The 24,363-nt window shown below is 46.9% G+C and overlaps 1 protein-coding gene across 1 annotated transcript in view; it reads left to right on the top strand.

Annotated features, from left to right (window-relative positions):
• Positions 1 to 8,198: 8,198 nt before the first annotated feature.
• The window catches only part of LOC122683652, a 143,784-nt gene continuing 127,619 nt past the window's right edge, over positions 8,199 to 24,363 (top strand). The window contains exons 1-2 of the mRNA XM_043887439.1: positions 8,199 to 8,239; positions 8,815 to 9,319. Of these exons, the coding sequence (XP_043743374.1) occupies positions 8,199 to 8,239; positions 8,815 to 9,319 (546 nt within the window). The remainder of the gene's footprint in view (positions 8,240 to 8,814; positions 9,320 to 24,363) is intronic.

The following is a 24,363-nucleotide window of genomic DNA, read 5'->3' as shown; positions in this document are numbered from 1 at the left end:
GGTTCATTTAGGCAGTTTTCCAATAGAAAACCTCCTAATTCAAGGGTTGATTGACAAACTGTCTCTGTGAAGGACCAGAAAGTAAATATTTTCTGCTTTGTGGGCCATATGATTTTTGTGGCAACTCCTCAACTCTACTCCTGCAATACAAGCAGCCATAGGTAATCCATAAAAACTGAGTGTGGCTGTGTTCCAGTAAAACTTGATTGCTAACTCCTCGTGGCAGACAAAAGATGAAGGTAGAGCCTACAGGTACTTGAGAAAGATCTATAGGATGTACTTTTTGGAGATGAGGGATGAGACTTTTGGTTTGGGCAAGTGGACAAGCTCTGATACCAGAGCCTTGTTTACTGGGATAGCTAAAGAACACATGAGAAATCTGGAGGAAAAGAACATAAATTCACTTTGTACTTACACTGTTTGAGGTATCTCATTGTAGGAGATACACAAGTGGAGAGACACTAATGCTGAGAAGGAAGAAGAAGGCGGTGTCGATTTTAGGAAAGATCTATTAATCTGGAGGTAGGAAGTTAAAGGAGCTCCTGTCTCATAACTTTTATGTTATCTGAGAATTAGAAAGCAAGATCACCTCAAATAAAAAGAGAGTAGGACAAGGATAAGACAAGAGGAATCAGAAATTTGAACATAGAGGAGACGGTTTGAAATATTGTGTAGGTGGGAGAGTCAGTTGACTAGTGAAATGGTTACGGAACATTGTTTAGAACCAGTTGAGATGGGCCACGAGGAACTTACCATCTACTTGGGTGTATTTTTTTCCATCAATGATTTAACTGTCAGGTATACACTCGGGGAGTCCCTTGGACTGCAAGGAGATCAAACCCGTCAATCCTATAGGAAACCAGTCCTGAATATTCATGTGAAGGACTGATGCTAAAGCTGAAGCTCCAATACTTTGGCCATCTGATGAGAAGAGCCAACTCATTGCAAAAGACCCTGATGCTGGGAAAGATTGAAGGCAGGAGGAGAAGGGGATGACAGAGGATGAGATGGTTGGATGTCATCACCGACTTGATGGACATGAGTTTGAGCAAACTCCTGGAGATGGTGAAGGACAGGCAAGTCTGGTGTGTGCTGTCCATGGGGTCGCCAAGAGTCAGACACGACTGAGTGACTGAAGTAAACATATAGGCTCAAGGAAGGGCCAGGTTCATCCTGGATTGGGGCTTCCAGGTAGGTGCAACCAAGGCATAAGACAGTTTGGTTAGAAAGTAATGGAAATGAGGACTTCCTTGATGGTGCAATGGCTAAGACTCCAAGCTCCCAGTGCAAGGGGCCAGTGTTCCATCCCTGGTCAGGGAACTAGATCCCACATGCCACAAAGAAGGTTGAAGATCCTGCGGGCTGCTACTAAGACCCAGCACAACCAAATAAATAAATATTTTTAAAAGGGGGATGATAGAGACAAGTGCTCAGGGCTGGTGCACTGGGAAGACCCAGAGGGATGGGATGGAGAGGGAGGTGGGAGGAGGGATCGGGATGGGGAACACATGTAAATCCATGGCTGATTCATGTCAATATATGGCAAAAACCACTACAATATTGTAAAGTAACTAGCCTCCAACTAATAAAAATAAATGGGGAAAAAAATAAAAGGGGAATGATGGAAATGATAGGCTGTAAAATAAAAGCATGGGTGTCCCTCACTTCGCTCCTGACCTTGGGTTATAGGTGATGCTTGTTATGACCAAATAAACAGACTTTTTTAGAGAGAGTTGTGGGGGGAAGTTGCATCTTCAGCAAAAGTGAAAGTCTAGGGCTGGGAAAAGCATCTAGAGAAGAAATGGGGTGGTGTTGAGGAAATAGGGATACTTGTTGACAAGGGAGTGGGGGTGCTGATTGGCAGTGCAGGGGACAGGGTGGGAAAGGAAACTGCTTTGAGCCTGTGGCAGAATATCATGGGGATGAGAGCGTGGCAAACAGCAGAAAACCAAAGACGGCTTAGCGCAGAAGGCACTGCGCTTGCCAAGTCTCCAGTGTCTCTTGCAGGCTGTGGAGCACTCAAGCCGCCCAGGACTCAGCTGAGATGTAGAAAATAGAAAGGGGCCATGGTAGTGCCAAGCTTGCTTCCACTAATCGCCTGTGAAGTGCTGACAGTTGCGCTTGGCGGCGTGTGTGTGGTCATCTAGGAGGCGGAGGGCAGGCAGCATTGCATCACAGGGCACGGCGTCTGGGCCAGCTTGCCCAAGGTCACCCTGTGGGCATTGGCAAAGACTAACTGGTCATCAGCACGTGTGCTATTAATTAGGATTGCCTTACTTCTTCTGGCTGAATCAGGGTCCACACTTTTCTGGTGCCTTCTGCATTCTATGTGTGCTGTCAGAGAACCACAGCCAGGGCTAGGATGAAGCAAGAGAGGTGCTTCGGGCACAAATTAGGAGGCCTTTCTTCACTCTCAGTGTCAGGCACCACACTGCGAGCGCATGCTTCCTACAATTCTGAACCTCACCCTGGTTCCTAGCCCAGTAGAAAACTCATATAAAATGCTATCTGTGGGACCATTCACTTTGATTTTAGATAAAGGTTTGCCATTGGCGATTCTAAGGAGAAAACTTAGTTTTGGAATAAACTCTGAGTCCTTATTAGAAAAAAAAAAAAAAAAGCCTGCACAAAGAAGCAAACTTTGGACAACTTGGCTATGTGACGCTCTGCATTACTATATTTTCTGTGAACTTTTTTGATCTCAAGAAAAGCCCTTTCTTGCAGATTCATGCTGGAGATACAATATTGATAAGCCCCATGACATTCTGACTGATGGTAGATGCCTCAAAAGACTTTAATAAGAAAAATATCATTCTTTAAGGAGCATTTGGTATTTATCATAAGGAATTAATTTATAAGTCTGCTGTCTTCATTGGAGAATATTTCCTCTGCTCTGGCCTGAGACAAAGATATGTTTGCACTCTTCAATGACAAGGAAACATGGATACTCAAGTCCTAAAGTCAGTTTTCCTATCCTCAGAGCCCACAGTCCTGTGACACAGTGTCTTGATTGTGAAAAACATGTGTTCTATATTATGCAATAGATAGAACTAGCATTTCTGAAATGATGGGCAGAAAAGCAGCCACCCCACCAAGCCCACAGGATCTTTTTCCACTGCCTTTCCAAAGTATGCTGTGCATCCCCATTGGAAGCACTTCTAGGAGAGTCAAGTGGGCAAGTTGATGCCTACAAGTCTCCTTTGGGCTCTAGAATTCTGAGATCTTGTCATCTTGTGTTTGGCCTTCATTCATTCGTGGGTTTCTTTTTTCTTTTCCTCTCCTTATTTCCAGATGGTCTGATTGTCTATGTTACAAAAGCAAATTATTCAACTGAAATTTAGGTTATTTGCTTTGTTGGTAAGTACACAGTGAAGTGGAAAAGATGATTCACTTCTCCCTGGATTCATGAGAAATTTTAACAAATTGAGAAAATGGGCATTTAATGTTATTTTAAACAGTGTTCTATTAATCAGAAATGAGAAGGCACCGTGACTTAAATAGAAGCCAACCAAGACTATGATCCCTGGGGCTCTTTTCAAGCAACAGCCCTATGAGGAACCTGCTCAGATGGGCCATTAGAAGGAAGGAGTCACTCAACATTTGCTAAAACCAAACAAAATGAAGATGTTCTTCATATTTTCCAATATGGCGCTAGTGGTAAAGGACCCCCGCTCTGCTGATGCAAGAGACTTAAGAAACACGGGTTCAATCCCTGAGTCGGGAAAATCCCCTAGAGAGGGCCATGGCATCCCTCTCCAGTATTCTTGCCTGGGGAATTCCATGGACAGAGGAGCATGGTGGGCGATGGTCCATGGGGTTGCAAAGAGTGAATCACGACTCAAGTGACTTAGCACAAGGTCATGTTTGGAAAATGGGGTGTTTTCATTGGATCTGGCTTTCTCAAGTTCACTATATCATATCTGCAAAGGCTCTACTTTTGGGGAACTTCACTGACTGGTTCATTGCTCTTGAATACAGAAGACACACAAAATGTATTTCTTAGGTCTGGCCCACTAATCCATACATCAAGAAAGTAAGTCATTAATGATGATTTATTGACAACCTTATCAACCACCCTTGGTGATCCTTGCTGTACCATGAGATGAAACGTAAAGCATCTTATTCATGGACATTCAACTGCAGACCAAAATCGCCATTCAAAGAGTGTTGCTCTCACCTTCTCCTATTTGAAAAGATCTTTAAATTTTTTCAAAGTACTTTTGCATCCATGATCTTACTGGGAACTCAAGATCCTAATGAGACCTTTAGAGGCAAGTGTTATTATTCCATTGTAGAGAAGCTTGTGGGAGGTTGCTCCGAACCTCTTTGTGTTACCGTGATTGGTCACAGAACATGGTGCTGCCTCTCTGTTGCTTTCTTAGGCTGGGTATCATTGTGTGTGTGTGCTCAGTCACTCAGTTGTGTCCAACTCTTTGCGACCCCATGAAGTGGAGCCCACCAGGCTCCTCAGTCCATGGGGATTTGCCAGGCAAGAATACTGGGGTGGATCGCCATGCCACCTGCCTTTTATTTCCGTGTCCATTTTAGCTGTTCCAGTCAAGACAGGTGCTAAGACTGGCAAAAGAGACAGTGAGACATAAAGACGTAAAATTAGAAAAAGAAAACAAGAAAACAGAAGACATAGACTAGCAATATATTTATTTTTATAATTGCTTTTTTGGGTGATTATTAAGTGAAGATATCTGGAAGCAGAAGTATCTGAGGAAGGAGTAAAAATAGCATTTGATTGACTTAGAACGATGCCTTTTCATAAGTAAGCAGAGCAGAACAGAACAAGGGAGGCAATCAGCAGGGGAGTTAGGAGTTTGGAATGAGAATGTGTTGTGTACAAAATGAGAAGCCGGGAAATATCTTACCTAAATAGTCTACAAATTTAGATACAGAGTGACTTGACTGAATTGCAACAAGGTGGGAACAGGGAAAGAGGAACACAAGCTCCCAACTTCTGGAGGGAAAGTATCTTTTACATCTGTGCCAAGGTGGTAGACACCCTAAGACCCAAGAAGAACCTCATATCCTGTCTCTTGTGTGAATCAAAATAAAATCATTATAAAACAAAACCTATGTATATATGGAACTAAAATAGCTTTTCCTTAGATATGCTGGTTGCAAAATACTGGTAACCTTCATCAAAGCCTTACCTCTCTCCCTTCCTCTGTTTCTTTTAGTAGCCTTGTTTCCCTGGTGCCCTAAACACGTGACAGGATTCAGCACTGGACAGAATTATTGAATCATCTGTATAAATTGCGACAGTAACAAGGATATCTGGTCTATACTTGCAAGTGTATAAATTATTTTTTTCCTGCCAAAAACTGTAAAAAAATTACCTTGGCAACCAACACTTACTTAGTATAAATGGAAGGCTGAATCAAAGATATAAAATCACGGATCATTTAACCACCTAAATAAATAGAAGGAGAGATAATATATTCCGTGTTTTCTCCTCCAGGAGAAAATAATAAAGTCTGCCCATGTGGTATGATTATTACAACACTGAAAATAACAAAACACAATTGTGTAAGTTCTAATGCTGTGTTCATGGATACAGTTAAACACCTGATTTTCAGTATGCATGGCATGGGATGACAGATACTTAAACCTTTCCCCCAAACAAGTATTTTAAAATAGGATGCATCAAATGTAGGCCCATTCTGTGTATTGACTAACCAAAGATTTGGCCTGAGACAGAATAAATATTGCAAATTTTTCCTCTAGGTTTAAAATAAAATCTATCACCACTATGACCAAATACTAGAATGTGATCTAACTTGGCCTCCCTTCCATTTTTAAAGTCTCTCTAAATCAGTGTTTCTACAAGTGTCTTCTGGAAGCCACCTAAGTCACAGTCACTGGTGTACTTGTTAAAATTCAGTACCCAGAGCCCCTTCACAGACTCAGCATACATGGTCTGGGGTGGGGACAGCGGGGGGTGGGGGGGTGGCGGGGACGAGGCCAGATTCAAATTTTCAAATCTTTTGGGGTGCCTTAAACACATTCCAGATTAAGATCTGCTGAATTAATGTTTTACTATCATGGTTCTTTAAATTTAAGCCCTTCCTTGGCCTTGGGATGGCTCATTCCAAGGTGGGTTCAGAAATGAAAGATTTAGTAGCCAGGAATTTGCAGAAGAAAGGTAAACAGGAAGCTAGAATCGGTTCTGGAGATCAAATGAACCCACAGAGGCTGGGAGGAAACAGGGAATTAAGCCAGTTGTTAACTAAGGCTCCTCCTCCTTCCCCCTGGAAACATACTTGGAAGAACAACTGAAGAGGAAAGATGGAAAACAATCTTCACGATTTCATATAAGTTGGTGATGAAACATCCAATTTTATTCCAGCTGCCTGGTGAGGGTAGATTCTTCTTCATAGAGGGGAAAGCTCAGGGGTAAACCAAAGCCGTGATAGTCCATAGGCATCCACTCAGACTCACCCAGAGAATGCTGCATTCTTTTACCTTATCACTGACATGACTGTAGCCCAGGATCATACATTTCCCCTCTTAGGTCTTTATTTTAATCTTTGTTTGTCCCTAAACCTTAGGTTTTCTAGATCCAACCTCCTCCTGCCCATCATATATGTTATGAGCAATAAATTAAAATGGCAACTTGGTTAGACGTGCTAATCTGTGACTAAATATTTAACAAGGGGGCAGAAAAATTTACATTTTGATCTTCAAACACTGGAAAATAAATGCCCTCAATTGTGAGCTTTCCAAATTGGCAAGACTGCAAGGGCAAAACAAAATTTCCATCCGTTTGACTGACCCCTTGAGAGGTGAGCTATTATTAGCAAGCAAGAACTTGCCAGAATCTATCTGGAAAATATCGGACAAGAAGTGATTTAAATGAAAAGTATGTATTTTCAGCTGGTCAGTGGAGCCATGTCTGAATGAGACAGATGATAAAATGTTACATATGCACATATAATATTTATGCCTACACATCATGCATACAATATATCATATAGGTCTATATATTGAATGATTCCTTTTAATTCAGCAGATATTTGTTGAATGGCTGTTGAGTTGGACACTAAGCAGTGCTAGGTTTGGGGAACACAAACAATAAATCTACATTCTCTTACCTCCAGGAACTCACAAGTTGGAAATGTGTGAGAAGGATCACTGATCTCTACAACTTCATGCAACCTGACAAAGGTGATATTAGCCGCTCGCAGAAAAGAAGCCTTCCTTGAGAAAATGTTAACCTCTTCAGGAGTTCAGCAGACATAGTAGGTGGGGAGTGTCCTTCTGGCAGAAGAAACAATTTACAGGTGAGGAGTGCATGGCTGGGATGCAGGGATTGGGAATGGGTTGGGTAAGGGAGAGTAGTGCTTATGGTTTGAATGATAAGTTCATGTACATATTGACTTATTCAGCAAACTTTCAGTGGTGTTAAAGGAGATAGGCGCTGGGTACAGAGGCAGAGGAGACGTGGCTTGCCCCGTCATGGCTCATGTGATAGGAAGAGAGTGGTGGAATACAGGACGGTGACTGCAAACCAGACAGAAACCACCAGTCCTATTTGATTCTAGATGGATTTTTTTTTTTTTTTTTTTTTGGTGTTCCAATGATACCTTTCTAGGTAATAGCTGCCATTTCATCGAGCACCTCCCAAATGCTATGCTGAGTCGCTAGCTATCAGTATGTTACTGCTGATCCTTACAAAACCCCAGCATGAAGGGTAGTTTTTTTATGTACAGATAGAGAAACTCTGGGTGCCTAAGATTGCATTGCTTGTAATCCATGAAGCTTGGATTGTACAGACATTGATCTCACTGACCTGGTAATTATAAATGCTGCACACCAGCTGAATTCAAGTACTTCCCCACCCTACCCCCTGCCAAATACACCATCTCAAAATGACTTGGGGCCACTGTGGCCTCTGAGGCTGCAGGACAGCTCTGCAGAATCCTTGCAGGTGATTTATGTCTGTCTGCTCTTCCAAGAGACCAGAGCTTATTGCCTTGCCCGGCAAAGCTGCAGCGACTCCCTGCCCCACCCATCTGTATCCCCCCAAAGCAAAGATTTCCAATTACTGCTCTGCAGAAAATGTCAAAAGCATTACTCAACTATTCATTATCCCAGGTTTTGTAATTTTTCATATGTTTTTACTCTTATCTGCTAGCACTTGAAAAAGACCAGCTTTTTCCTCTTAAGGGAGCTTAATTTGCAGAGCTATGCAGTCCTCCTATTATGTTCTTATCACCCTCTCCCTGTGGTAGGCAGAATGACAAGGATGACAAAAAAAGAACCAAAAAATATTTGAAGGCCTTCCTGAAAATCCACGAGAATGAGGAATCCGAAAAGCCAGAGGCTTCTGTTCCTGGAGTGACCTGGAACAAGGCTGAGGGCAGCGGGCATTAACTGTCACAGTTCACTCAGCAGGGGCTCTTGGCCCTTCTCAACATGACCACCACCCCCGGGGCCACGGGACTTTGAGTATTTCTTTGAGTGGTTTAACTGGGGGATTAAGCAGCTCTGAGGTGCCAAGAAGTTCCTCTGAAATTCTTGAAATTCTTATTACGAGTGTTAAATTAACTTCGGTATCCCAAAGACCAGAGGCCAAGGGTGGCTTGGGGTGGCTTAGTCCTTCCCCCCACCTCCCGTCTCCTTTGGCCTCTCCGACTCATTTTTGATTTATACAGCGCTTGGCATTTTTCTCAGTGCCGTGAAAAGTGCTGTGCAAAGGCCACTTCCAGTGCCCTAGCTCCCGCTCTTCCACCTAGATGGCGCCCCAAGCCCCGCCATCTGGAAATTCTGAGCTGCCATCTCGTTCCATCGTTTCCTCCCCAGGATACCCAGATTTCCGAAGCCAGCGCCCGGGGGGTGCTCCGAATTCACCCGCAGGGACTCTCTGCCGGCGGGAGTGCGGGGCTCGGGGGAATCCCCGCCCACCTGGTCATTCCTGCAGGGGAATCCCCGCCCCCTGTCCCTGTCACTCCAGGAAGGGAGTTCCCGCCCCTCGAATCTACCAGAGGGAGGGAATCCCCGCCCATCCAGGAGGTTCGGCAGAGCCCCAGCGCCGCGCAGCTGGGAGAGCCGGGCTTGGAGAGGGCTCTCGGCGCCGGTGCGTGCGGCCCGGGGCAGCGGGGCGCGGGAGGTGGCTGCGGCGGGGATCCGCCGGGCCGGGGACGCCCGGGATTGCGCCTCCGGTGGCTGCGGGCGAGCAGCGGCGCGGCGGCTCTCGGCGCGGCGGTGGCACCGGCGGTGGCAGCGGTGGCGGCAGCGGCGTGGGGACCCACCGGGCGGCGCCTGGGTCCGGACGCGCGAGGAGCAGCCTCCGCCGAGCCGCGTGCAGGTGAGGCGACCGTCCCGCTGCGGCCGGGACGTGGGGCTTCGGGTGGGTGGGGGCGGCGGGGGGTGAGGCTTGGCACCCCCGAAACCTCGTGCGCCCAGGAAAGTTTAGTGACAAATCCAGGTGCCGGAATCCCAGCCCCAGGCAGGCGATGAGTAGGGTCGCGGAACCCCGGTCCCACACTGGGCGGTGCAAACTCCGGGTTCATCCGGCCAGGGGCAGGGAGGACGCGGCCGCGGGAAGAGGGCCCGACGGAATGGTCTGGGGACAGCGGGGACAACCCGAGACGCACCGCCGGCCACATTCAGGACAGGGCCTGAAGCCCCTGCCTGGGCGCGCGCCCAGGATCCCCAGCCCCCGGCCATCGCCAGGTCCCCTCCTCTCGGGCGGACGTACTCAGGTGTTCTGGCCTCAGGTGCTGCCTTGGCGATCAAGGCAGCACCTGAGCACCTCCCGCGCCTACTCATCACTTGCCCCCTTCCTGCCTGGAGAAGAGACACGCGGCGCCAGGGCAGGGCGCGCGAAGAGCAAGGGCATCTTTGGGAGGTACTGGCTTCCCCAGCGAGATGGGGAACTGCAGTTGGGAAAATCCTGCTGGGCCTTCTCTCCTGCTGAAGTCCAGGTCCTCCGCAAACCTGGCCTTCTTTCTCCTCTTTTCTCTCTCTCTCGCTCTCCGATGTGCGTTGAGGTTTTAGATCTTTGGGCTGGTTGATTTACTGCAGTGCTGAATTGGGTGCGGGAGGGTCTAGGGTCCCTGGCTGAAGTTTCCAGAAGCTTGTCCTCAGCAGCCCTGATCTGTGCCAAGACCTTGATAAGGGGACACTGGAGTGTGAAGAGGACAAGGTCTGGCACAGGCTGGAATGGCAGGCACGAGGGCATTCCACAGCTGCAGACGTGCCCGGGGACTGGAGGTGGAGGAGTGCTGGGGAAAGGAGCAGCCTCTTGCATCTTGCGCAGCCTCTTGCCATTTGAGCCACCATGGGATTCCCTGGTGGCTCAGATGGTAAAAAAAAAAAATCTGCCTGCAATGTGGGAGACCTGGGTTTGATCCCTGGGTCTGGAAGATCCCCTGGAGAAAGGAATGGCAACCCACTCCAGTATTCTTGCCTGGAGAATTCCATGGACAGAGGAGCCAGGAGGGCTACAGTCCGTGGGGTCGCAAAGAGTCAGACACGACTGAGCGACCCACACTTGCCTCTTACAGAGGCCAAGCACTTTGGATGGATGTGTTTTCCTTGACAAATCATAATGGAGGCAGTTGCAGAAACTCATACTCTGGGTCTGCTTTTACAAGAGCCCCCGCTGCACCTTCCGTGATGCTGGTCCTTCCCCAGCGAGGCCTTCCCAACTCAGTCTGCTCTGAGCTTGGGCTCTAAGGACCTGGTTTTCTACCCACACTAGGGTTAGCTTTTCTGGTCTGTGACTTCTGAGTAGGGGGTCAAGTAGGAACAGGCTGGCAGATGTGGTGTAAGACGTCTGCTTGTGGGGGCAGAATAGAGTGTCCCAGAATATACCGTTGCCTGCAAGTGGTAGTTTTAGCTTCCTCAATTCCTTCTTCCACTAGAATGGGCCCCAAACCTGCTGCTCCACTAATAACCACAGTGGTGAGGAGTGGGGGGGCGGAGTGCAGAGCGAGATGTAGGAGTAAGGGAGTGGCAGGTGCTGAGAAAGGAAGAATCAGAACCATGTAAAGTACATAAAATGAAAGTGAATTCACTCAGTCGTGTTGGACTCTTTGAGACCCCCATGGACAGTAGCCTACCAGGTTCCTCCGTCCATGGGATTTTCCAGGCAAGAATACTGAGTGGGTTGCCATTTCCTTCTCCAGGGGATCTTCCTGATCCAGGGATTGAACCCGGGTCTCCCGCATTGCAGGCAGGTGCTTTACCTTCTGAGCCACCAGGGAAGCCCCATGTAAGGTGCATAAATGTACTTTAACATAGTTAACATAGTTAGGGCTGCCCTGGTGGCTCAGAGGTAAAGAATCTGCCTGCAGGGCAGGAGACGCGGCTTCGACCCCGGGTCAACAAGATCCCCTGGAGGAGGGCATGCTGACCCACTCTAGTGTTCTTGGCTGGAGAATCCCCATGGACAGAGGAGCCTGGTGGGCTGTGGTCCACGGGGTCACAAAGAGGTGGACATGACTGAAGCGACTGACACTAACATACATAGTTATGAAGTGACTGAATTAACTAACATAGTTAATATGATCCTGGAAAAATACTGAATTCTGCTCTAAGTCTCTATCATTGAAATTGATTTTGCATGCACTTAAGGCAGTTTACTATTTAAGGAAACATCATAATTTCTCCATTCAGTTCAGCCATTTTTGGAGTACCGGTGGTTTGCTGTGCGCAGGGGCTTGGAGGTTCCTGGGGACTTGCGTAGGTGACAGAGGCTCCCTCCTTCCTGTCAGAGCTTCAGTCTGTCAGGAGATGTGAGATGGACACTGAGAGCTCTATGCAAACTGGTGCCCATGTGGCAGGTATAGACACCCCATGTTTATTGGGTGATGGGACGAAGGGATGATCTGATGAGTAAAGTGCCTGAAGAATGATCCTGATGGAACATTTTGGGAGGATGGTGGAGAAAGAAACCATTTTTGACTGAGGGGATCTGACAGGCTTAATGGAGGAGCTGTGTGCTCTAGGATGATTGGTCTGCTCTCTTGCAGGAAGAATTGGGACTGGGGAGAAGTGAGAGGTGAGGAGCCAGGTGAGCTTATGGTAATAAGATGGGGGCAGAATGTATTGGAGGTCTGAGCTGGTGGGTGGCAGTGGGCTTGGAATAAAGGAAAGGCTCATCAGAGATGGGCTTGGAGTATGGGCACCGCTTAGACTGGGAGTAAAGAAGAAGCAAAGGTCACCTGCAGGTGAGGGGCAGAATACACAGTTGGCTGAAGTGGAGGGGTTTAGAGTTTTAACAGTCAGCAAACCGGAAACCTGGAGAAATCCTTTCAGACTATTCCTTTTTTACTTCTCCCACATTTAATCAGTCTCAAAGGTCTACTGATGGCCTCCACTTGTAAAACCCATCCATGGCTTCCAGGACCTGTGGGATGAATTCCCAGTCCTCTGCCCATCTTCAGACTTCTCTCCTGCCATGTCCCACACACGCACACATGCTATAGTGCTCCTGACCTGTCCTCCTCTCAGCCTCTATGCTGCTGTCCTTCTGGGTGGTAGTGGGAAACTGAAGTCCTGGAATATCCTTTCTCCCCTGGTCCTCCTGATGAACAGTTTTTATTTTTCAAAATCCGGCTCAAAGCCTCCTCCTCTGTGAATTCTCTACCTCTCCCTCTCTCAGGAGATGTAAAGCAGTCCTGCCTTTTGTCCATCACTCCTACAGAGCCCCCTTTGCACATTCATCATGCTGCCTGGGCCTGTTTCTTTTTTTTCCTTTTGGCCAAACTGCATGGCATGTGGGGTCTTAGTTCCCCAACCAGAGATCAAACCTGTGCCCCCTGCTTTGGAAGCACGGAGTCCTAACCACCAGACCATCAGGGAAGTCCTGGGCCTGTTTATTTAGAACCTTATCTCATTCATGCCCAGAAAAGGCCTCAACCAGTCTGTCCCCCCCCCCCCCCACTTTCTCAGGCTGGACAAGGAGAGAGACAGAATCTACACTCCAGACACCAGCACCCCCCAACTCCATCGTGCCAGCTGATTGTACTATAGGGTATCGTCCCAACTCCGGCTTGAAAGTTCCAGAACTAGTGGGCTGCACAAGATAACACAGATGGTATATACTCGCTGGCCTAGATCATGTGGGCCCAAGTGACTCAGACTATGGGTGGGGGGAGGAAAGGGGGTATTCCTGTTGGAAGGTGGCCCCAGGCTCCTCTTTCTGCATTGTCCACAAGGAGAAGCATCCTGAAGAAGACAAACCCACAAAAGGTGAGGAGCAAGCCCAAGGAGAGGCTGAATCCCATTAACAGGACAGACTTGGAGACTTGACAGTTTTTAACCTCTTTCTTCTGCCCTCAGAAATGTGTCCAAACTACCAAGTAGGCTGCTCAGCAGGCAGTCTCCTGAGGAGAGTGGGCGGACAGGTGCAGCCAGGAATGTGTGAGAAGGCCAGCATCTCAGGAGGAGGATGGGAATCGGCCATCGACAGAGACTGAGCAGAGCATATGTGAAGGGTGCCCATGGTGGCCAGCTTGCAAGGGATGAAGGAGGGAGTGGTTGCCAAGACAGTGGAAGTGGGGAGCATAGATGCTGAATCCAGAAGCATGCCAGTTGAAAATAACAGGAGACTCGTTGGAGGAGGTGGTAAGGTTTAAGGTTTAAGGGAAGGTTTATTCAGGGAAGTCCCCAGGCATGTTTAGAAAACAAAAGAGAAGTGGGAGAGAATGGAGTCAAGAAATGGAGTCTTCGGGAAGGAAGAGGCCAGAAGCGTCAGGAGCAGGTGCAGAGAAAGAAAAGAGCTGACATCTGCCTTCCCTGGAAGGCAGGAGGGGAGCAGAGGTGGGGCGAGGCTCTGGAGGAGCCTGCACCGCCGCGGAGGGGAGTGTCAGCCTTGGTAAAAGAGAAGGGATGCCCGCTGACAACCAGAAGGGCACCGTGTCAGGCTGGGAGCTTGGGGGACAGGCCACTTTGGCCAGGTGATGAACCTGGCTCCTGGCACCGGCAAAGACAGCCCAGAGGGAAAGGAGGGATTGTGGAATTGGGGTTACAGACTTGGCTGGAACCTCTATATTGGCCAGATGCTTTGAAATTTTGGAGCTGTGGTTTCTTCATGTGCAAAGTTGGGAGAAGAGCTATTTTTCAGGGTTATTCTTAGGAGGAGTAAAAAGAGATACTGAGATATGCATGTGTCTCAGTGATAACACCTGGGATGTCTTGGGTCCCCATGAGGGTGTGTTGAGAAGTGGATGAACCTCTCGCCAGAGTCAATGACAGCCCAATTGAAAGCAGAGGCAGGACTGTTTAGTAGACCCAGCAGGAGCTTTCTCTCTCTCTGGGTGAAAGATGTTATCACGCCCTCTCTGATTCGATGGTGAAGTTGGCAGGGCCCAAAGCAGGGGGATCCTGGAGGGTCTCTCCTCTCCTCAGTGGTTTCTGAAAGGGGCAGTACTTTCAGATTTGCTAATTCCTGCATCCCAGGAAGCTGAGACCCAGAAAAGCAGAAAACTCACCTCATTTCAGTACAACCAGAGCTAGAATCATATGGGGGCTTCCCTGGTGGCTCAGACGATAAAGAATCTGCCTGCAATGCAGTAGACCCGGGTTTGATCTGTGAGTGGGGAAGATCCCCTGGAGAAGGGAATGGCAATCCACTCCAGTATTCTTGCCTGGAGAGTTCCATGGACAGAGGAACCTGGTGGGCTGCAGTCCCTAGGGTCGCAAAGATTTGCACACTATTTAGCGACTAGCAGACTACACAGGGCTAGAATCACAGTCTAAGTTGCTCAATCTGGGAACCATAGTCTTTCAATGGCAAGATGCAGGTGAGTGAGGAGGAATTCACAGTCTGTGTACCCTCCTTGGTTTTATTAATGGCTCTGTCATTATACTTAGAAAGATTAGATAAATATTCTCACTCCTTCATAAGGAGGGGAGGCTAAGGAGCGCTTAACTTGATTTAGGAATTACTCAATAGATGTGTGCCAAATTAAATGATATTTGGGGAAAATGTGCAGAATGTTTTTTAAGGAAAGAGAAGTATAAAAATATGTACTCAGATTATCCTTGATTTATTTTTCCAACTGGATAGTCTGTGTCTAGATTATGTTGTCAGTTAGGCTTATGCATAGGTTCCACACAAAATGATAGATCCTTTTATGGCATTTAAAACTTTTTCATCCTTGATCTTTATAATAACCATCTTCTAGAAATGGAAAAAAAGGCTGGTCTTGGGAAAGAATACATTTGCCCCAGGGTTCTGCAGCTCTGGGCAGAGACAGGATTTGAACCAGGTAGGGCATCAGATTTAGACTTGAATGGCCCCTGGTTTAAAGAGCTCAGCATTCTATTTACAAATGTGTTCAAGAAAACACTGGGAGCATTTATGGTTTGAGAACTCAATTGTTGAAGAGGCCCTTTGTGGTCTGATAAGGCGGCCGAGTTGAGAGCTGGCTTGTTGGGGCGCTAAGTGTGCAGAGAAGACACATTTGTCTCTTAAGTCTTTCCAGCTCTGGGAAGAGGCCTGCCCCTGGCTGGGCCCTCTCTCCAATGCCAATAATGTCTTTGCCATCCCACATTCTCACTGGGGCTGGGAAACAGTCCCCATTTTGAGAGCTGCTGGCTTCGGGGTGCACGTACTACCTACACAAATACACTGAGTGAATGGTGACTGGTCTGTTAACTCGCAGAGAATCAGAAACTTCAGAATTAACTCTCTTTATGAAGCAATCTGATGAAACCAGCGAGCATGGAACATCTGGCTGATTGAGTTTTTCTTAGATTATTTGCTTGTGGGTTTTAAAATGTTTCTGTGGCTCATCGAACACTCTAGCATGAGAAGGGGTTTGGGAAAAAAGAGGACTCATTTTGTCGAGGCTTTAGATGAGATAATAGCAGAGAGATAGGGGGAATTTTGTTGCCTTAAGCAGCCTCAAATGCTTAGCTATCCACATGAGGATTAAAAAAAAAAAAAACAAAAAACACATGCCCTGAAGGATTTGCAAATCCCTGAAGGAACCTAATCTAATCCCTCGCCATCAGGTGGAAGTAAATTTAGCATGTTGCAGAATGGACCCATGGCATTTGAGCAGCCTCCTGAAGAGGGGCTTTCATGGTGTGTGTGTGTGGCCCTTAATAGAATGAAGCTCCAGACTGGGGTCCTGGAGGGCTTTGGCAGGAGTGGAAGTAGATTTGGATGAGCTACTCATGGTTTCCCTTTTCGTCAGCACCTGATGCCTCTAGCACTTGGCCTTGCCTGCGCTGGACCTTAGCTAACACTGCCACCTTAACTCAATTGTCTGAGTTAAAACACATACGCTCTGGCTTTCGAGGGTTCATCATCCTGCTTTACTGAACATAAAGATGCACGGATGCAGTGCAGAAAAGATTCCTCCCATACCCAAGAGCCATGAAATCCAAAGCCCTCTCCCAGGCTAGACCTGCCCGCTGCAGGAATACAAGCTCTGCCGGGAGGAGGCTGGGAGGAAGGGTAATCAGGATGTTCTCAGCAGAGGGTGGGGGCACTAGTCTGCCTGACAGGGGAGACCTCTGGGCGTCTAGAGGAGGTGGTGGGAAGAGAGACAGTGCCTGGGAGACTGGCTCCCTGGGGGCCCTGTCTGGCTGCTGTCACCCCTGATGAGCTGCTGGGGATACCTGGGGAGGAAGATGGAATAAATACCAGCTCTTTCGTCCCTTTCAGCAAAGGCCAGTGCTCTGCATGTGTGCATGCATGCTTACTAAGTCACTCAGTCATGTCTGACTCTTTGCGACCCTGTGGAGCCCGCCAGGCTCCTCTGTGCTTGGGATTCTCCAGGCAAGAATACTGCAGTGGGTTGCTGTGCCCTTCAAGGAGATCTGCCCAACCGAGAGATCAAACCCGTGAATCCACGTCTCCTGCATTGGCAGGCGGGTTCTTTACCACTAGCGCCACCTGGGAAACCCCCACTGCTCTGTGAAAGTGAAGGTCGCTCAGTCGTGTCCACCTCTTTGCAACCCCATGGACTATACAGTCTGTGGAATTCTCCAGGCCAGAATATTGGAATGGGTGGGTAGCCTTTCCCTTCCCCAGGGGATCTTCCCAACCCAGGGATCGAACTCAAGTCTCCCTCATTGTAGGCGGATTCTTTATCAGCTGAGCCACAAAGGAAACCCAAGAATACTGGAGTGGGTAGCATATCCCTTCTCCAGCAGATCTTCCCAACCCAGGAATAGAACAGGGGTCTCCTGCATCGCAGGCAGATTCTTTACCAACTGAGCTATCAGGGAAGCCCTCCAGCGCTCTCTAGATGCCTTCTAATGCGAACTTGCTTGTCCTGTTTATGAATCTTGGGATGTTGTTGCAATTTCGGTATTCCACAAGACCCTTTCTCTGTTAGCCATGCTGTCTGGGGTTGGTGTAAACAAGTTTGAACACCCCGTGATGCTCTCACCTCTGAAGAATATTAAGTGGTTCCTGACACTTCTTATATTTGCAATGCAGGTGATCACATATAATTATAAAATCTCTTCTGGTGTTTGAGCATTTCTTTTTTTACACCCATGAAGATGACGATGGAGCCAATTTTAATAAAGTCAGATGTCAACAAACTCTTTACATTTTGGCATGTTGGCCAATGGACACTTATAAAATGTCTGATTTCAGCTGTGTTTCATTTGGATTCCCCAACCCCCCTTTTTGACACAGTGTATTTTATAGAGATTGGGATAAAACTAGGGTGTGCTGTATGGGTTTCTTGGTAAGAAAATTAACTTCTAAGGCTAACACAACCGTGCAAATATTATTACAAAATCACTCAGCATATAATTTTGGCATTGCTTTCCTCCAGTTTTCTGCTGCCCACTCTCCACTCCAGCCCCGCCCTGATCACCGTTATTCCCAATATCATTAGGCTGACAGAAGAGACAGCTGTCCCCAGAAAATGTGCTCCAAGTGTCCCCATCAGCACGGATTCTCATGACAGCAGGCAGTGAGACAGCTCAGGGAGTGGAAGGTGCTGGAAAGGATTGCATTAACTCCTCTCTGGATCTGCTACTCATCTTTCAAAACCTGAGCAGATGTGAGGCTTATTGTTTTCATTATGGTGATGGCTGGGGAGCAGCGTTCAGGCGCTGGCACCCAGGGGTAACCCACGGCACCTGAGCACACTTCTCACCTTCTGGCCCCTCACCTGCTCAGCATCCTGGGCACAGTCTATCTCTTGAGGGTCTCTGAAGATGATTGGCCCTTTTCTTCATACTCTTCTGAATCCACACTCCTCAGAGTGTGTGTGTTAGTCGCTCAGTCGTATCTGACTCTTTGTGACGCTGTAGACTGTGGCCCTCCAGGCTCCTCTGTCTATGGAATTCTCCAGGCAAGAATACTGGAGTGGGTTGCAATGCCTTCCTCCAGGAGATCTTCCCAACCCAGGGATCGAACCCAGGTCTCCTGCATTGCAGGCGGATTCTTTACCGTCTGAGCCACCAGGGAAGCCCTCAGGATCCGACATGATACTCAGTACATGGAGCTAAATCAACATTGTTTGAATGTTCACTAGTTGGCAGACATAGTTCTGGATACTTTTAAGTGTATTAATTCATTTAATTCTCATAACCATCCAATGAAGTTCACGCTGTTATCATCCCCATGTTTGTTTTCTAAGACTGCTGTGAGAAATGACTACAAACTTGGTGGCTTAGAACAACAGAAGTTTATTCTCTCATAGTTTGGGGGTCAGAAGTCTGGAGTCAGGTGTCGGCAGGGCCATGCTGCCCCTGCAGGCTCTCGGGGAGGAGACTTCCTGGTCTCTTCCGGCTTCTGGGAGCTGTCAGCACCCCTGCGGCTGGCCCACTCCTGTCTCCATCTCTGTTCACACCACCTTCTGCTCTGCGCACGCGTGTCTTCTCTTATGTCTGCATGTCTTTGTCTAACATGTCTCCTATAAGGGCACTTGTCATTGGATTTTGGGCCACCCAGATATTTCAGGATGATCTCATTTCAAGATCCTTAATTTAATTATATCTGCAAATAAGATCATGCTCACAGGTCTTTTTCAAAGTCACCATTTAACCCACTGTGTGCCCTTTTGCAGATGGAGTATTGTGATTAGCCACATTCTCCAAGGTTACAGGAGTTTGTGGAACCAGGATTTAAGTAGAGCAGTCTGGCTCTAGAGCTTGTATTCTTGAACTGCAGATCTTCCCTGACTTACGATGTGGTAGTGGTGGTTTGGTCACGTCCGACTCTTGGGACCCTGTGGACTGTAGACGACCAGGCTGCTCTGTCCGTGGGATTTCCCAGGCAAGAATACTGGAGTACTTGCCATTTCCTTCTCCAGGGGATCTTCCCGACCCAGGAATTGAGCCCGGGTCTCCTGCATTGCAGGTGGATTCTTTACTTACAGAGCTACAAGGGAAGCCCCTGTAATACAATATGGTTACATACTGTAAGAAACTCATCATAGTAAAATTGCAAATATCATAAGTCAAAAATGTATTCAATGCACCCAACTTACCATCACAGCTTAGCCTAGCATACCCTAGAGGTGCTCAGAACACTTGCATTAGCCTAAAATTGGGCAAAATCATCTAATGCAAAACCTATTTTATTTGAAGTATTGAACACCTCATGTAATTTATTGACTACTGTACTAAAAGTAGAATGGTTGCAAGAGTGCAGAATGGTTGTAGGTGTATTGGTTGTTCACCTTGGTGATCGCCTGGCTGACCAGGAGCTGCAGCTCACTGCCACTGTTATGACATCTCCCAGAGTGTCATAACAGCTTATCACTAGCCCAGGAAAAGATTAAAATTCAAAGTGTGGTTTCCATTGACTGGGTATCACTTTTGTACCATCGTAAAGTTGAAAACTAAGATCTGAGATCATGGCATCCAGTCCCATCACTTCATGGCAAATAGATGGGGAAACAATGGCAGACTTTATTTTTTTGGGCTCCAAAATCACTGCAGATGGTGATTGCAGCCATGAAATTAAAAGACGCTTACTCCATGGAAGGAAAGTTATGATCAACCTAGACAGCATATTAAAAAGCAGAGACATTACTTTGTCAGCAAAGGTCTGTCTAGTCAAGGCCATGGTTTTTCTAGTAGTCATGTATGGATGTGAGAGTTGGATGGTGAAGAAAGCTGAGCACAGAAGAATTGATGCTTTGAACTGTGGTGTTGGAGAAGACTCTTATTTAAGAGTCCCTTGGACTGCAAGGAGATCCAGCCAGTCCATCCTAAAGGAAATCAGTCCTGGGTTTTCACTGGAAGGACTGATGTTGAAACTGAAACTCTAATATTTTGGCCACATGATGCGAAGAGCTGACTCATTTGAAAAGACCCTGATGTTGGGAAAGATTGAAGACAGGAGAAGGGGACGACAGAGGATGAGATGGTTAGATGGCATCACCGACTCAATGGACATGAGTTTGAGTAAACTCTGGGAGTTGGTGATGGACAGGGAGGCCTGGTGTGCTGCGGTTCATGGGGTCACAAAGAGTAGGACACTGAACTGAAAGTTGAAAAATTTTAAGTTGAACCATCATAAGTTGGGGGACCATCTGTCGTCTCTGCCTCTCAGTAAATGTGCTCCTCTGATTGTTCATGGTATGAACGGATGGCAGGATGGGTGAAAAGATGCTGATAATAGTAACTGATCAACACTCTACTTACCAGCATAATGAGAATTATACCAACATCAACAGATAATCATTTTTTTATGCTGTTGCCTCAGAACTTGACCTTGGGTCCTGTTCTCTAGTTAGTCTCCCTTCTGAGGAGATCTCATCTACCATCTGTGTGATGTTGCCTCCCAAATGTATGTCTCTAGCTTACTGACTTCCAGACCCACATGCCCACTGCCAGCTTGACATCCCCACCTGGGTAGAGCATGGGTGCTTAGACCTAGCAGGACTGAAATGGAAGCCTTGAGATTGCCCTTTCAGGCCAGTTCTTCCCTTCTCCCCTCTTCTCAGTAAATGGCACTGCCGTCCCCTTGTGGGGCTCATTCCCTCAACTAGAAGCTACCTCTTTTTCTTCTCTCTGCCTCACACTCACCAGGTCAGTGTGTGAGTCCTGCTGGGCCTTCCTCCAGAATCCGCCTCCTGATCCCAACTTCCACCGCAGGCTCCAACTTGAGGCCGCCGCCCCTTGTCCCTGAAGCCCTGCTGCCGTGGTCCTCTAACTGGGTCTCCCCAGAAAAGCACTCTTGACCCCCCTGTCCTTTCTCCTCAGAGCAGCCAGAAGGGGCTCTTAACACACAAGTCAAGTCAAGTCACTCTGCAGCTTCAGCTAGGGGGTTCCTCATTGCCAGTTGAATATCACTCAGGTCCATTTCTCCCACCTGCCTCTCAGGTGACGTCCTGTGTTCCCACTCTGCGCTCTCACTTTCTGTGCCCAGACATGCTGTCCTTTTTGGAACATAGCGGTCTCTATCCTGGAGGAGGGCCTTACCCCTTTCTGGAAGCTTCTTCCTCCAAACCTTCAGAGACCTTCTTCTCCGCAGTCATATAATCTAAAATGACCCCATCCCCCAGGTGCTGTATCTTGTTACTCTTGTTTCATTAGAAATAAAGTTTTTCCATTTGCTTGTTGTTTATCTCGCCTGTTGGGATGTAGATTCCATCAAAGCAGGGCCAGTGTGCTTTTCATGTGTCCCCAGTGCTGATGACAGCGCCTGGTATACAGTAGGCCCTCAGTAAATAGCTGTTTGTACAAATAGAGCGCTTATTACATTCCAGGCACGGATCCCAGTTATCCTTACATTCCAGGTGATGAAAAGTAGGCTTAGAAAGTTTAAATTGCTTGCCTGAAGTTGCATATCTGTTAAGAGCTGGAACAAGAATCTGAATCCAAATCTCGCTGTCTCTTAAGCCTGTGTTCTTCCCCATTATTCCACCAAGTCTCTGAGAAGCAGGGACTGCCCAGGATCTCTATAGAACTCTGAGTTTTCTAATTCATTTTTCTGCTGAGAAACCCAGGACACAGATTGTTAAAACACAGGGAGGAAATATACTTACTTAGATTCTCAATATACTATTTTCCTGATAAGTTGGCCCTGGGCTTAAGCTTGAGCAGTTAAGAAGTTCATTTTTTTTTCTCCACTTAGGAATTTAGGCTCAAGACATTTTCAGATCCATCTGGAGAATTAATGGTTTAAACCCTCTTCCTTGAATACTTACAGGAAAAGCAGAGATGACCAGGTTGCATCCTGATCGTCTTCGTAGGAAGAATGCAAAGGTGGAATTTGTTTGCCTTCACAAGAAGCCCTGAGATCATCCTCCTCCTGGTCTTCCTTTCATATACCTTTCTGTATTTTTTTTTTTTTTCTGCCTCCCTGTCTCCTCCAGTGGATAAAACCCTAGGATGAGAACATGGACCCTGGTTTTAGATTGGTTGATAGCAAGACCCTCTGCATTGGGTCTTGCTAAAACACTGGTCTGTTTTTCTGTCACCAGTTTTGGGCCAGTCATGGAAGAGGCCAAAGAATATATTCTTGCCAGGATGTGGGGCTCAGAGGAACTTCTGCCAATCGTGCAGACTGGGAGAAATTAGAAAGCAGCTATTTATTTCCTTCCCTGCTCTTGGACCTCTTTTTAAAAGTAAGTTCCATCTTGAGAATTACATCAGCATCCCGATAAGTAAACATCAGACAAGAAGCTACTCTTGCAGTAATTGTGAGAATGGCCAAGACCCACAGATGTAGGTTGGGCTTTTATTTGTAGAAAGGACTATAGTGGCTGATGAGTGTATTTGGCAAATATAGCTGCCTTCCTGCAGGGAAGCAAAACTCTGGCCATTTGATACGTCATGCGCTTTGCCACTGCCATCATGAGTGGGATTTGTTATGGTAACCAGAACTCTGCCCGGAGGGTTGTGCGTGTAAACTGTCACTCATTAGCAGTCTCCTTTATTTCAATCATAAACTGAAGAGGAGCTGCTCACTGTTTGTGCTAACAGGCAGATGGGTAGTCACAATGGAGCCCAGGCACAAGTGTATGTGCTCTTTGGAGGTAGAATAGCACCACCACCACAGCTCTCATTTGCTGGATGAAGAAGTGTTCCTGGATTTCCACTGGTTGAAATCCATGCTGGAACCTGCACCCTGGGATAGTCGGTCTTATTATTTTTCCTAACTCTTTCTCAACTGCTACTCCCCATCTTCCTCTTGACCCAGCCTGTAAACTTTGCTAACAGTGGTCATGCAGATAGAATGTAGGTAGCTTCCCATAAAGCCATTGAAAACTATGAAAGCTCAGCAGACATTTGAAGGAGGTAATATGGTCAGCGATGCTCTGTTCTCTCCTAGAGTTTGTCCTTTGTCCTCACTGCTGCAAATCAACTTCTTCCCCCTTTTTCATCCAACTAGTATTTATTTAGCACATATACATACAGAAAAGATATACACACTTCATATTCAGTGCATGGGGAATAAAAATAAATAAAATTATGCTTACTAGAATTACCAATCCCATCAAATTATTTAACTAACTTTGGGGGTAGAGGAGAAACAATGGAGACAGCATTGCCTCAGGAACATGGTGAGTTTCCTGAACCCTGCTTTTGATGGAGACTTGGAACTGGCTAAGAACCCCTTAGGCATATTTACTCCTGGATATATTTCTAGGCCTATGTAAATCTGGGTGATGTTATGTTGTGCTCTATCATCTGTGGCTGGGAACATGAACCGCAGTCCAAAGTGAAATCAGAACCACTTCTAGAGTTGATGTCAGCAGTGGGTCAGAAACTAGACTGGAAAGTTCTTTCAGGCAGAAGCCACGTCTTATTTGGTGCTGTGACTCAGGCCTATTGTAGATCCTTCATAAAGATTTTTTTAAATGAATGAAACTGTTGTCAGATCAGCATGGCTGAGTGGGGAGAAGAATGTGGAATACATATTTCAGGTCATACCTACAGGTAATCCATGAAGCCTGAAGCCTGAAACGGCCCTGCCCTTCAGAAATTTATCACCTAATAGCAGAGCTAGGAAGTCTGAGGCATGCTAGTTATGATTTAAGATGCATGGGAAGATGAATCTTCTGATGTAAGTGTCTTGAGAGTTATCTTTCCTTCCAACATTTTTCCAAATGAAAAGATTTCCACTGTACACACTGATCATTTTAGGTGATTTCGTGAGCATTGCGCTTGTACAGCCCTGAGGCATCTCTTCAGTAAATCAGATACAGACCTACTATGTGCTGAACTCTTACATTCTATTAGGGAAGGCAGGCATTCAGTGTGTTTTAAGCTGTGTCCAAGAACATGACCTTCTGGAGAAGTGATTCACCTCCTTGTTGTGCATCCCAAGCTGCTCTTATCAAGGTCGCTAGTGACGTCTACATTGCTAAACCTAAGGGCTAATTCTCAGCCTTCCCCTTGCTCCTTCAAAGCGTTTGATCATACATACGGTTCATCCCTGCTTTATCCTTGAAAGGCATCCTTCCC

This window comes from Cervus elaphus, chromosome 25, assembly GCF_910594005.1.
Source record: "Cervus elaphus chromosome 25, mCerEla1.1, whole genome shotgun sequence".
Lineage (NCBI taxonomy): Eukaryota > Metazoa > Chordata > Mammalia > Artiodactyla > Cervidae > Cervus > Cervus elaphus.
The sequence above is the reverse complement of the archived record's forward strand: the minus strand, read 5'-3'. Positions and strand labels throughout refer to the sequence as shown.